General features: G+C 37.2%; 1 protein-coding gene across 1 annotated transcript in view; it reads left to right on the top strand.

The window, feature by feature from the left end:
* The window catches only part of ADAMTSL3 (ADAMTS like 3), a 177,678-nt gene that overhangs the window by 82,869 nt on the left and 79,251 nt on the right, over positions 1-15,558 (top strand). The window contains exon 5 of the mRNA XM_005148730.3: positions 6,661-6,897. Within this exon, the coding sequence (XP_005148787.2) occupies positions 6,661-6,897 (237 nt within the window). The remainder of the gene's footprint in view (positions 1-6,660; positions 6,898-15,558) is intronic.

Here is a 15,558-nt window from a genome sequence, read left to right as displayed (position 1 = left end):
TGCATAATTTTCTTTCCATCATTAAGACAAATTTTAAAGATTTCAGTCTGCATGACACCACAAGGTCTGAAATTTAGGCTTCCCAGATGGATGGTTTTCTTTTGAAATTATAAGGCAAATTGTGATTCAGAATGTTTTATATTTTTTATTAGGAAAGTTACACATTTTGGTGGATTAACAAATCAGTTCTCATCATAAACTAGAAAGTGCTTTTCCTGGTAGCGCTGTCTTTCAGATGAAGCATTAAACTGAGCTCCTGATAAGTTTATGTTTAATAATGATTTGTGATCGTTAATGATACGGTGATACTCTTCACATGAACAAAGAGGTTAACTGCCTGTGTCCCTTCCTTATCTTAAATTGTATAATTACTCCTTCTATTCCCTCTGTTTCCCTAAGCCCAGATCTTTATATGTCTATATGTAAAAGCATATATATTGAGGTATGCTGGCATTGCTGATTTCCATGACTGATTTTGAAGCTGGAGTTCTGATTACGCAGTTGCTGTTGATGTGATGCAATTACATTATGCGGACACATTGTATGACAACCAACTGCATACACCATACTTCATGACTTGTCCCCAACTGATTGTAGTGATATTTCATGCTTAAATGTGTGTAAATAGCTTCTGCCTTTCACTCCAGATGTAGTCTGTTCAAGGTGTGCAGGACTTTGTGATAGCACTGTCCCACAGACATTTTGGACAAAGACACTAATTCAGGGGGGTTTATTTTCAGCAGTCTCCCCCTTGCATGAGTTACCTTACCATGTAAATTATAAGTCAATGTGATATTCATATAATCCCATTCCAGAAAAAAGAGAAGGCAGATAAGTAACTAAATCATTCCCACTCTTCAGTTTGCTACACCTACAGTTTCTTGTGTGCCAGTTGGCTTTTGCCCTCCTTGAAAACAAGACTTTCTAGCACCTTGAATTGCTCTAATGCTCCACTCCTCAGTGCTGGATGGATTTTTTGCTACAACAGTTCACTGCCCATGTTCCTGCTGGCAGAGGTTAGTGGAAGTGATTGACGAATCCATACATGCAAAAATCCGATTCTGGAGACAAACCTTGTCACCTCCCCTTTCAGAGGAATAGGCCTAGCATCTTTGTGCACAGTGTCCTTAGCTCAAAAATCAAAATGCCACATACAAAAAACCACCACAGCTTTAAGCTGTGTGATAAGCTAAACAGCAGCCAGCCAGTATGTGTGCAAAAAACAAACTGCCACTGTAAAATGTATTTGCTACATTCCTTTTCTACATAACTAGTTGTGTGCATTGTGCACAATAATATATATCTGATTGCTTGATCCTGTACACTTCAGCTTCCCATGAACAGTACACACAAGCCAAAGTAGTATACCTTGTTTCTCCAGCAAAAGGACTAGAAAACTATTCAGTCTAAAGAAAAGGAGAAAGATAAAATCAATTTGGATATATTTTCTGCTGTAAGCAAAGGTCTGCATGCTTTTAGGATATGTAAGAGCAATTGTGGATGCTGTTCATTTTAAGGATTATGTAGTAAAAATCTGATGGAAATGAAGGCACATTATGCTTCAGCACACAGAGAATTAAGATGATTACCATATCCTTTCTCAACTCCCGGGGAGTTTTTCTGAAGTCAGTGGGGCCTGTTTTTTAACTTTAGGACTTATTTTAAAGCGATAAGTGGCAAGCATCTTGTATGTGAGTCTGTTAGAATTTATGATGATTCAAATGTTAATTTCCAGACAGGAAGCTGCCTTTACAGTTCTGCTTTTGGGGCATGTCTGAAAGGGATCAGGTTTCCATTTCAGTTCAGATACAGCCGGAATCTCTCTGAATGGCTTTTCCTAGATTATGGATCAGATAATGAAGAACTCCTGAGAAAAAATTCATGAGATTTCTACTGTTGCTACAGTTGATCTCTGAATTTGGCATCCCTGAATTCAAGCCCAGTATTAGACCTGACTTAACCTTGACACAAGAGCTAACACCAAATGTAAACCTGGGGCTACTAGGCCAGTTTTGTTTCAAATTATATAATTTTACCCAAAGCATTATTTCTAGTGAATGCTTCTCACTTTAAGAATAAAGTTTTAGTTTGAAAATTAAGAGTTGATACAAGCTTCTTTCCATATTAGTAGGCATTATTGTTAACCACATGAGACATTCAGTATATATACACTATGTAAAGCTGTCTGCAAATGTAATTTTGCTACATGATACATCACACCACTAACATCTATATTGGGGAGTACAAATGAAGCACAACTTAATATGTGTGTCATTCTAATGAAAAGAGCAAGAATCATTTTACCAGAAAATTGGTTTCATCTGGATTTGTAATAGAATAGTAGTAAGTTCATTGAACTCAAGCATAGTTCCAGAATAATATTAGTGATATTTCAATCAAGAAATTAATTCAAAGTCTTAGCAACAAAGTAACTGCTGAGATTAAGGCATATGCATATTCTGCTTATCTTTCTATCATAAATAAGATACCAGGTGCCAGATTTCCTAAAACTGCATGTATGTTTGCAGCTTTTGTTATAGAAACTTTGGAGAAATAAACTATATAAATTGTTCATTATACGCTGTTGAGATTTTTAGTCTTTCTTAGTCCTCCTTTTTTTGTATTTCCATTTTTGTATATACTGTTACATTCTAATGGTATGATGTGCACTATATGGAAGTGTTTAAGATAATCCTTTAGGGTCCTATTCATAGAAACAAGTTATTTGGGCCATTTCTCCATAAATTTCACATTCTTGTGTGCCAAAAAGTCACTTACATATTTGCCAGAGTGACTCTTCTGCAGGAAGAAAAAACTCTACTTTGTAACAGATTTCCCATGTTTAATTCCATTATAAACTTTTATTGTAGGCAGATGATGCTCACACTTGTTCAACATACTCATCAGATTATTGCTCCATCATCTACTTCTTAAACAGCTCATTTATCCTGGTCAGAAAATCTTGGCTGAACTGTGTCTACTTTAGTCCTATAATATTTCACCTTGAGTTGCCCAGTTTCTCTCTAATCTGCTTGTTTGTTAATTTCATTTTCATAATGCTGATGCTCTGTATGGCTCTTGTGGCTAGGGTGGTTTCTAGCTCAGGTATTTTGATTTTACTAAGTGGCCTGAAAATTGCTTAGGAAAACATAGAGCCTGAAGCTAATTTCAAAAAGAAAACAAAACAATGACTTCATCGCTTTTGGCTAGGTTTCAACAAAATGAGATTCAAAGAATAAAACTAGACAAAGGGCTAGACTTTCTTTGGTGTCATCATTTTTACTGGGAATTTTCTTGCCTTCTCTTTTGTGTTTTTTTCAGTGGAGTAATTGTTGGCAGGAATCGCAGGGTCTGATGCAACCTTCATATTTTGTACATGAACATTGCCTACAAAGATACAGATTTCCCATGTTAGCTTTGTTTTCAAAGGCTAAGAGTGCTTGCTGCCAAAACTCAAATGATACATTTCATAAGAAGCCAGCCCTTGAATGCAGTAGTTTTTAATTGTCTGTCACAATAAGAATGGGAATATATATATGTACATACAAGTATGTATTTTTAGCTTGTATGGTAGTCATGTCTGACACATTTTTTCAGATCTGTCTAATAATATGTTCATAAGTCATGTCATAAATACACTTAATTCCCGTATAATATCTGGATGTGATTATTTTGCTAACATTCACGCGCATTAACCCTCATAGATATGTCTTCAGCTACTTACGTAGTGTATGAACCTATGAACAGCCTGGCTTGAATTGGATTGAATGCAGGACACAAACTATTGCTGAAGTTAGGAAATCTGAAAAATCCTGGAATTAGTCACAAAAATATTTAACAAACAAGAAAAAGATGTGGAATATTGAGAGGGAAGAGGGAATGATGGAATGAAATGGTGTCTGAAATAGGTTAAAACCAAAAAGAGATACAAACAGGATGAGGAGATGAGGATTGGGTCCTATGTGTCATTGTTTGACAGGGCAGGTTTGCCCACTTCCCAAACATGTTTCACCCTTATCTCTCTCACATCATGCCATCCCCTTTTCCTTTCTATTTCTTAAACTCCCTCTCATTTTTCTGACCCACTGTGATGGATTAAACTGAAATTTACAAGTTCTCTTGTTGTCTTGATTACATTCCTTTGTGTTTATTTGTCTTTGTTTAGATTATAAACTCCTTCCTTTATGCAAATATTTGTTGTTCCCAAGAAAACAGGGATCTGAACTTGGTTGCTGTCCAAACTGTGATATAGTGCAAATGATAATTTCTTCCCTGCAATATCTCTTTGTGATGCTTCTTTTATGCTCCTGCTTTTGAACACAGCTCAAATACAAAGCAGGTGGAGCTGGCATATGAATCAAGATGCCTGGATCGCTTTGTGCTCTTTGAAGATGCCAAAACAGAACAGGGAGATGAGAATTCACTTGCTCTCAAGCAGCCAGGAAGCGAGTGGAAGGAGCTGCATTATGTTGAATCAATGAGAAACATACAGTAATCACAGATTGACATCCTGACATTGTGGTGTTTGTGTCTTGGCATTGCATCAACACCAAGTGATAATGAATTGTAACAACAGCTTGTCAAAACTCAGCCTAAGGCCATCACTCTGCCTATTTTACAGATAGCTCTTTAATTCTTTGTGATGAAAATGTGGCTGTGCATGGCTGAATAACACTACTCTGACATACTGCTTCTAACTTTACCTGAATCTAACTTCCATTTATATTTATCCCTAGCTACTACTCTATTTGTAATGGTGGAAGGGAACCATATGGTATCCATATGAACTTTGAAGTTTTCTCTGCTTTTTAGACTTGCTATTGTGGAAAATGGGAGGTGACAGATAAGTCAAAACCAAATTCTGCTCTCATTTACACCAGTGCAAACTTGGTGAATGTCTTAGGAGTGACACTGCTGTAAATAAGGGTGGTTTCCAACAGTGTTTGGTTGATGTTTTTAGAAGCTCTCACTTGTGGGATTTTGCGGAGGTAAAATTCTCAGAGGATTACAGTAACTGTAATTTCCCCTTGTCTTATTCCATCATTTTAGTTTCTAAAAATATGTCTCAACCTAGAATTATCCCTGATTAAAAATAATACAAAATGTATTAGCATCATTCTGAGTTATTCTCACTGTAAGGTGTAGCGCTGGACAGAGTTGGAAAATGTTGCTGGAAACTCTCAGTGAATTGCTCAGTTCTCAGCTGCAAAATCCCAGGTGTTGATCAGTAAAGAGAATACTAATATCAGAAGATATTTTTATGCAGACTACAAATAAACCAGAGACATTTCTAGGTTACTGTTTTCTATGGTGAAAAAAACCCTAAGTCATTGACAAAGCTAGTTAAACTAATGCCGTGCCAGCTCATCCAGATTCATATGAGCAAGATGGTGTCAGGACAACATTGTTGAGGTCATTTTGCTGGAATTTGAACCTTTCTCATGTATGTTTTAATCTTCAGTACTGTGTAATGCACTTACTATTTCTTAAGCTTCTTTTCAGGGAAGGTTCAGTTCACTGATAAGGCTGAAGCTGAGTTCAGGATTAGTATTGTTAACTAATACTTAGTAATAAGTTCCATGAGTTCAGCTGACACATCACAATGTTTCTGCCTTACATCCAATGAAAACAAATTTGTTAAAATCAGCCTCACATCTGGCTTATATGCAGTTGGAATTCTTGGAAGAATATCCTTTGTCTGGCATATGGACTGTTTGACACTGGACACACTTTCAAATGAAGTCTTTAGTGAGAAGTTGACACACTAACTCCTCTGCCAGTACTTTACCAAAGTTATTTTTGAATAAATCAGTATTCATCTCCATTCATGTCATTGTAGTTTAATATTAACATTAGGTGCAATGCTTTATCTAGGAAAAATATTTTAGAACATTTTATTTCAAACAGTTCTTACATTTGGTCTTTCAGCTGTGTGTTCTGAGACTTCGTATGGGAGGAGGTACAGAACTGTCTCATTAGAATTGGAACTCTACAGTCAGTAGTTACCAATTTGAAATATATTTCATTTCAACAAAGTAACCCTCACTGCTTCTATGAGGTAACGAAGTTTTGGTAGATTGAAGGACTAAGCACTGAAAGTTCTGCTGCCTCCTCCTAATGCTCTTGTCTCCTGTTTGAGCAATACTGAACAATTAATTAGATAAATTTTTCTTTATGTGTAAATAGCAATAATGCCTCTTTCATTACTCTGATGTATGAATTGATGAATGAGTGTAGAGCAGTCAGAAATCCTTTAGTAGAAAGAGGTATTGAAAAGAGAAATATTAAATGTCAGACATCTCATTATATTCACTTAAGTTATATAGATTCCTTTAGAAGCTAATTCTTACTGCAGAACCAGACTTTAAATATACTGCATAGTGTCATAAAAAGTAGCATTTTTAATTATTCTCTCATATCAGTTACGTTGTTACTGGAATATGTATGATATTCTGTTACTTGTGCTGAAAGCAATGGATTAAGCACCATAAATTGTTTTAATACACACTTTAAAACCTTGCAATATGGCGTATTTGTCATAGCAGATCAGTTCTTGAAGCAGCCCTCCCTGAGTAGATTCTGTGTAATTCATCAGGTAACATTTCTGCAAACGTGAAGTATTCCTTTCCTAAACTAATATTTCCTTTGGTTTCTTTTTAGGACTGCCCTTCAGATGTTGGTGACTTCAGAGCACAGCAGTGTTCAGCCTACAATGATGTCAAATACCAGGGGCATTTTTATGAGTGGATCCCCGTGTACAATGATCCTACTGCACCATGTGCCCTGAAGTGTCAAGCTCTGGGAAAGAACTTGATTGTAGAACTTGCCCCTAAAGTACTAGATGGTACTCGTTGCAATATTGAATCTTTGGATATGTGCATCAGTGGAATATGCCAGGTAAGTTCAAGGTGTAAATCTAAATGTAACCTTTGTTGTGAGGCACAAAGCACACTTTGCTCATGAGTGGGTGCTTTCTGGTTATTTTTCATCTTTATGTACAAGTTTACTTTAGATCTATCTGCAAGTACTGCCCAATGGATTGTAGATAACTTACCTTTTCTTGCGTATAGAAGTTCATGACTTCTTTAGCCATTAGTATTTTCACATATAAAAGGTCAATAATGTTCACTCTTATATTTGTATGTTAAAATTAATGAAACTAGTTATGCTAGTTATAACTGTCCAACCTTTAATATGTCTGTCTGGGGGTGTGATGAAATTGCATAGCCTTCCACTTCAGTTCACTCTTTCTCTGAATCCTGTATCTTATGAATACTGTAAAAGAGAAAACTTGATGTTTTATGGGATCCAGCCCAGAATGGCAGGTGTGAGAGTATGTGTTTGTCTTGTTGAATGGATGAATGAGTATGTGTTGTGATTGAATAAATTGCTTGATAGCATTATTTTATTGGGAATCTACATTTCTAGATTTATTATTATTATGCTATTGATTTTACATAATTGGTGTAAAAATTGAGTTATAGTATTTGAGGTTATTGCTCAATAACCACTGCAAGTTGCTCTGTTAAATGCTTAAAATGTGTGCAACTCAAAAATGCAGGATATGACCCAGTGAGCAAAACAGCTCCCGTTATAGGGGAAAATTTGACACCTTTGGCATAAGACTGGTGCATGGATTACAGCAACATTAATATGTGATCTGACTTTGCTCTGGATTTTATGTGATGTCTATGTATACTGCAGTTCCAATGCCAGCCATGCCAACACACAATGTATCTGCTGCCTCTGAAACAGAAAAATTCCTTCTGGCTTTCCCTTTCAAGAGACTGCATTTGTCTCTTCACAGTGTATCCAACAGTGTTCATTACCCTGTGCATTTAAAATAGGATATACCTCTATGAATTCTAGAAGCACTTGTGAATGATTTTTTTTTTTTCAATATTCTTAGTGATATTCTAATATAAGCTTTCTTCTAATACAAGCTTTCACCCTGGAGAAATGTCAAAAAGCCTTTTCTAGGTGATGCATTTAGAGCAGCCTCTGCTGTTTGTGACATTGCAGCATGTAATGTCATGCTGAAGCTAATGGAGATCTGAGTTTTTCAAAGGCTTTTGAAAATTGCTCAGAGTCCTGTGGGGTTTCCTGTGTCTCCCATAGTGGCTTCAAACATTTGCTATCTTTCATGCATAGCATAAAATTCACTTTGTCTAGAGTGGATCCAATTTTTTGATGAACAGTTGAAAGGTATATTTAAAAGGGCTGCCTTCAATGTCTCTCGTTAATATTTTGTAGTATTCGTGTGTATATCTGATATCAAAATGCTTGGAAATTTAAATAATCTGATCCTAGAATAAGCATAGTAGTAGCAGGAGAAGCTAATTGTTCCAGAAATAGAACTGGAACTTTCATACTATTGATGAGAATAAACTTTTCTCCATCTCTTCCTTTTTTTTTTTCAGTGTGAGAAGATTTTCAGAAAAAAAAGAGGGAAAACCAAAACCCAACATGTTTAGTGTGTGTCCTGTGTTGTGTCTTAAGCAATTTAATTCATTTATAACTTAACCTCATAAGCAGCTAGATGTTTTCACTATATTTCCTTTAAGTTACTGGTATTTGCTGAAGTACTCTTGCACAAGTGGAAAATGTCTCCTTTCTAAAGTATATATGTGATAATTTAGTGTTGGATAATTTTGACGTAAAAACTTGAATTTCAATTCAATGAATTGACATGACAGGAATTCACTGGAATTACATTTTTCTCTTTGTTGTTCTGGGTGCAGAGTGGAAAGGTTGTTACTTGTGAAAGGGACTGTGAGAGGTGGGGGGCCTTCCTCAGAAACCAACATACAGCTTTGCTGCTACTCCTGTTTAAGCAGCAAAAGAAAACAAATTGACACCTAATCTTCCCTGGGAAAATATGGTTATTTAGTCAACTGCTGTTAAGAGGGAGACAGCAAAATTGATTCTCTACAATTGTTGCTATAAGATCAGTCTGTTGGGTTCTGACATACACTTGGCACAGCCCGCAAATAACTTGGCAAGTGTTTTTATAGTTAACTCATCTAAATAAACATGTCATACTGCTGATGTGGATATCTTTGCTTTTATGCCTAGGAGCACCAAAGAGTTTGTATAAGGAGTCTGCCTTGCCTGAGCTGCTTTCCAACCGGTGCTGGTTTTCCTCATTTATTGTCCCAAAGTTGGCAGATTTTATAAGATCTCAGCTTCCCCTCCTACCCCCCAACATGATTTCACTTTTGTCTGCTTTCTTATGCTTGGTCAGGTAGGCCTGCATTACTAATTCTACCTCTTGGATTCTTGCTCAGGCTGTCTCCTTGGCAGTGGATGAATTTACAAGTACAGAGGGTTCCTGTTGTCTGCAATAGGACAGGGTTTGTTCTGAGTCTCTGCACTTCTCTTAACAAAGAAAATCAAACTAAATAATGCTTCATCAAAGAAAATCATGAGATGACAGAGCTGCTTTTTGGATAGGAGCTTTGGGGCTTCAGGGGAACTAAAATCTAAAGGCAGTTGAACAGGGAAAAGTTTATTGGGAATGTTCAAGATATTTTGGGGTTGCTTAAGGCTTGACTCAGCCAAATCATTTGATCATGTATAAGTCTGCTACTGCTGTGTTTCTGTTACCAAAGCAAATATCTGGGGCTGTTGTGTTAAATGGGGGCAGGTCAAAACTTCGCTGCTGGGAGGATTTTCACACTTCTGATATTTTTTTTTGTAGTCTGCAGAACTCCCAACACATTTTTTCATATAAGATATTCCTGCTGTGCCCATCTGGGTGTGGGTGGAGACGTTTTAAAACATCTGCATGTCAGACATATGTGGGCAACATTTACCCACTTACTCCGCCTGCTTTGGGGCCCTGCCTCTTCTTGGGTTTTGTTTTTAATTAGTGTAGACCTGCTTTTTTTTCTACCAGGGTGTAGAATGGGGTGTTACTTCTGTCAGCACCTGAAATGGTTACAGTGATAATTTTCCTAATATGGAGTAATGTGTTTGGGCAATAAATACACGCATCACCCCAAAAATCTGGAGTCCTAAGGAGCAGCCTGAGTAGTTCTGTCCTACACTGTCACAGTTAGGTCAAAGATGATGTAAATCCTGTGGTGAACTTTCCATTTAGTGTCAGCAAGTTAGTTGTGTTCCAGAAAAGGCAGACACTACATTATGCTTTGTAGCATATGGCATAAATTTAGCTGACATCAGAATACATCCCATATGTCAAGTGAAGTGCCATCAACTTCTGCCATGCTAGTTCTTTCATGTCACGTGTCATGATATGGCCAGTAGGTATCTCTCACTCACCACCAAAGCACTCATGATGTAAACATCTGTCAGAGTTTTCATTGAGAACAGTTTCTGTAAGCTTTTGGAAGACCATATCACTTTTTTCCGATTAGCTTTGTTTGTGCTTAAAACTTAAGATCATAGCAGATCATTAATTTCTTCTGATTTTTGACTCCCTTTATTCTGAGAGTTGCTTTCTCAGGGTGCTTTTTTACAGCTCTTTGTGTACTTTCCCGTTTGTTTTGTGTGGATAGATCTTTTTGTCTGTAAATGTATTAAAGGACTGCCCAAGATGCACAGGAGGTTTGGTGTTCAGATACTTAGAAGGGGATGTTTCCTTTTAATCCAGTGTTACTGCAGACATAAGGCTGTGTTTCTCACATGTGTTAGGCAAAGTCTTTAGTTCTTAAATTTACCATCTTTTTTTGATATTTAAAAACTAGAAAAAGTGTTTACATTACCTTTTCTTCCTTTCTAGCCTTCAGGCCTTGAGTAACTCGTAAGAAGAATTGATTTTGAGGTAGCTCTCTGTTAAGTCATACAGTTCAGTCCAGCCTTTATACTGAACCTGGCATTCTTTTCTGGGTACCATTAATTAGTGAGTGCAGAGGTTGAAGTGCATTTGGAGCATGGAGAAATCCATGTGTAGAGACCTGAACTGTGTCTACATATTGCTGCAGGTACCTGATTTGGCACACTGGAGCTTATCCAGAGAGGCTATGGGAGTTAGTTAAGTAGATCCACCAAAACTTTCTGGCTCTGAGCTGCATATCAAAACCTTCATATGACTGCATACATGTGACATGTCATAAAACTGAGGAGAGCTGGGAGCTCCAGCTGCAGTTCACCTGGGAAATGTTGGTGCCTCTCCAGAAGTCCCACTGAAGGATGCAGCTGCGCTAAGCATGGGTTACCATGTCCTACTTTACCTGTCAGCATTACCCTCCATAACCTCGGTGGGCTGGTATCCTCGCGCTACAGAGGCTCTTGGCACTGCCTAAGCCAGCAGATAAGTAGCCAGTAAGTAGCCACCCTCCACGGGCTGCACTTGCACCACTTATAATGTCAATTCATCCCAGCATAGTGCTTCTCTGGTGATGGTGTTGGCAACTCAGAGGCGTGCTTTTTCTACAGGCAGTAATAGAATACTCTCAGACACTGAAAAGTTCTGTTGGAAGCACTTTTTTATTTTGCAGCTGTCCACTGCTGCTAGAAACTGATGTCTCTGTTCAGATCTTGTCTTTTTCTCCCTCCTACTGTTTTTTAAGGACAAATACTCCCTATAGGGTTTTCTTACTGTCTGAGTTTATCTTTCTTGTCAGATAAGTAGTGGATTTTTTCTGTTCTCCGGTTTCTTATCTATATTACTTTTTCCTGAATGATTATCTCTGCCAAGCTTTGTTTTGTTTTGGTGAGCTTTGTACAAATACAGTTTTACTCCCCAGCTTGGCAAGACTCTAAAGCATGTGAGCAGTGATAGAAAATCTCAAAATTTGGGTGTAATCTTTAACTAGAGCCTTAGTAACCTTCAAATCCCCCAATGCTAACTTCGCCTTGATTCTAGCAGTAGACTTGCCTGGACCCAGCCAGAAAATGGCAAAGTAATCTGATTCCATCTGATTTCATGTATTGATTTCATATTCAAAAGCATTCTCACAAGCAAGAAGCCCAACAGGAGTTTGTGTCCTATCTTCTGAGTGTGTGAAAGTGTATTTTTTTAAATGGAAACTGTGTGGGAAAGGGTATTTGCTCCCCTACTGGGTGGTCCTGTGATCTCTTAGCTGCTCTAGAACATGACAGATCCTGTAGTAAGAGTTAAATGTTTTGGGAACACTTTATTTTATTTGATGGAAGTGGTTTTACAGAATTGCAGTGCACTCTTTAGCCTCTTGCCTGCGTATATGGAATGTTTGCAGAAAGATGTGGAAAGACTTTTTAGGAATCCTTTAGTAAGCAATGAATTTTATGCACTGCATTTATCTTCTGGGTTTTTCATTGCTTTGCATTCTTTTCCTCTGGATGGATTGCTGGGGAATTTGAACATCATGGTGTGCCTCCTCATGCCCATCATTCTGACTTATTTTATGCCTCTGTTCTGAGGCTTGCATTTTGACACATACTGCTTTTATTCCCTCTGTTCTCAACTAGGAACAACTGAAAATCCTTACACAGAAGACATTTTCTTACTCTCACCACTATGAATACCCATTCAGCTTGGCAACTGGGATTGCTGCTTCATTTGCTGTGAAATGATGGACTGCAACTGCTGTTAATCAGAGTCCATACTCAAAGTTTATTAACATATGCTGAAGCCCGTGTCAGCTTGTCTGGGCTGCTACTGACCTGTGCTGTCTCAGCTGCAGAGATGTGAGAACGTGTGCCACAATCAGGCCTTTGTTAGGCTGAGTTTAGGCATAACTGAAGAGTTATGACAGGACCATGTGAAGACAAAATCATGTCTTAAACCAGGTTAAATCTTCAGTGAGGATGAACCAAAGCTTGAAAGTGGTGCTTGAAAGCTAATATACCACACTACTTTTAAAAAAGTAATTAAAGAAAAACAAAAGAAGGAAGTGACTTTATAATTTCTTAATTGAAGGGATATTCTATTCTGCTCCCTCTGCTTGTCAGAATCAATTATTTGTAGATGGGAGCATGGGAAAGAGACAGTGGGAGTTTTTTCTCTATATTCTCTCCAGGGACATAATTTATCTCTGTAGAAATAAAGCGCAAGCTGAAGTTATCACGAAGACAAAGCAGAGGTTGCGAAGTAAAAGGATAGATGGGCTTTGAATGACAGTAGGGGTTTACAGCAGGGCAAAGATACGTGGAAAATGTTGACTAAGAACAGGATTTTCACATGACAGGTTTTATACTCATGTTTTTATTACCATAAATTCCCATGGCCATATTTAAAATTAATTATTTGTTGTGTGGATACAGACATTCCTAACATCTGCCTCTACTGTGATTCTGTGCAAGCAGAGCAGGAGAAAATGTAGCAAATAGCTGACATTGATGGAGTGAGATCTGTATACTGTGATAGCACATGTGACTGTGCAGTAAAATACAATCATAATTTTCCTGAGTTTTGAATTTTGTGGCATGTCTGTAGGAACAGAAATCTTTTTTTTTTTATGACCAAGACCTGCAGATTTTAATTTTCCCTATATAAATTTCCCTATTGTGATTCGAAAAAACTTCAACAGAGATTCATCTTTTTGAGCGTGTAAGGATTTTTCACTGTTTTCTTTTACCAGGAAGTGTTGAAATAAAATGTGTCCCTTTTCAGTCAAGTCAGAAGACTTGGAGAAGATATTTTTGCCAGAAATAATTCTGAGGTCATCATTTATTATGTGCAGTGCTGATAACTTTTAATAGGATGTAGATGGTTTTGTTCCATTTTTTTAATCTTGATTCTGATCTCTTTTAAGACTGAAATAAATAGTTTGGCTACAACAACCCAAGTACTACTATGCTGGTGTCAGGGCAGTCACATCACTTCGTTGGATATCTTTGGTATAATAGTCTATTTTTATTCTTTATTTTTCACACCTAAACAAATTTCAGAGGTGGTGAAAACCCAATTGCATGTAGTCCAGAAAGCCTTTGCCACCCTTCATCAGATCAGTAGTCCAACCAATACAGGATTCGCTTACTGGCAGGGTGCTGTAAAAGATCTAGCCAATTTTAAAACAAAAACTACTAGGCAAAATGTATTGGAATATTTACAGACTGTTCAGCCCTTGAGGAAAAGGACCTTCTTTATAATAACTCTGCCACATTCATGTGAAGTATAATTATAATTTCCATTTGTGCATGCTGCAGTGTAGTTTCTTATCAGAAATGTAGTGTTTCTTTTACATTTTAAGCACTTTAGTCACATGTCCTTAAATTATTTACTAGGTTTTCTGCTTTGGCAGAATTTCACTAAATGCCACCTGTATGTTTGTGTGAAAATCCCACTAGCTGTCTTTTCCATGAGTATTTGTGGTTGTGCATCTTTTGAAATAGCCAGGCCAATGAAAGCACACAGATGTGAACGTTCTCGGAGTAGCTTTCATCTGGATTTCCCCACTCATTGGGGGGTTTACCCAGCACCTCTCAAAGGATGGTAATTATGTCATACTGAGGTGGTGTTGAATAGATTTTCTACTTTTATTTAGTTATTAAGCCAAATCACATTAATAAAGAGTATCAATCCCTGACACTGAGCTGTCAGACTCTTGAGTAAACACAGATAATCATAATTTAACTTACCATTTTAATTTAATCACTGATAAATGAGAGTCTATGGCAATCAAAATTTTGTTGTCAAAATAGATGTTATGGTATTTAAGATATGCAGTGCTGAATATTTAAATGGTCTGTCTGCCAAAGAGCTTAGTCTAAGACACAGTAGGTAGGGAAAGAATGGCCCTAGTGCAACTTCAGTCTTCCTGTTTCATAGAATTTATGTATCCGTCACAAATAAAAACAGCACTGATTTATTCTTTTGTGGCCACTTCTATGGGGAGAGCTCAGTATGTTTGTTTTTATTGGCTCTACCTGGAGCTTGGGTTCCAGAGGGCAATAGAAGGGGGGAAGCCCCTTTCTTAAGACAAATATTGTGTATAATTATATATATTGCTGTATATAAAGTTAAGCTTTTGATAGTTATAATGATACCATGCTTAAAAGGTGCTTATTATGCACACGTCTCTAGTTTTGCTCATGTTTCAGATAAGTAATTTTCTTTTGTAGAACATAAGCATATCTTCAGGTTCATTATTTGAAGTATATTATCTTGAGTCGTTAGCATCTCAGAAATGTGTTTTTTTGCATAATTGACATACAAGACTTTTATGATTGACAACTCACTTGCATGGAAGGTGTTCTACAGAAAATGGTATTGTGCCTCTTTTGAGAGAGTGCCTGCAGCTAGAGGTGAGTGGTCAGTTGAAGCAAAAACACAGCTCAGGAGGTCTAAAGCAACGGTCTAACAAGCAAAAGCTGAAGTTTCAAAACCTGATCCTGCATTGGGCTCTGCATTGTCAATTCTACTCTGTGTTAGTATTTACGTCTATTAAGAGAAGACTGAAAGATGTTTGGGAATTACCATGTTTTTCACTACAGTGCTTTTTTTGCCATATTGGAATCCTAGTTAAAGACCTGTCACCTGGGAGTCCTGTCTATTTTCTTGCCATAGTAGACTATAAACATCTCCTTAAGAAAGATCTATGAATTTAACAGATTGTACTTTGACTTTCACAATTAGAATTAACATGCTTTATTAATTTCTTCAAGTCTAAT

Source organism: Melopsittacus undulatus, chromosome 9, assembly GCF_012275295.1.
Source record: "Melopsittacus undulatus isolate bMelUnd1 chromosome 9, bMelUnd1.mat.Z, whole genome shotgun sequence".
Taxonomy (NCBI): Eukaryota; Metazoa; Chordata; class Aves; order Psittaciformes; family Psittaculidae; genus Melopsittacus; species Melopsittacus undulatus.
This window is presented reverse-complemented; position numbering and strand designations above follow the sequence as displayed.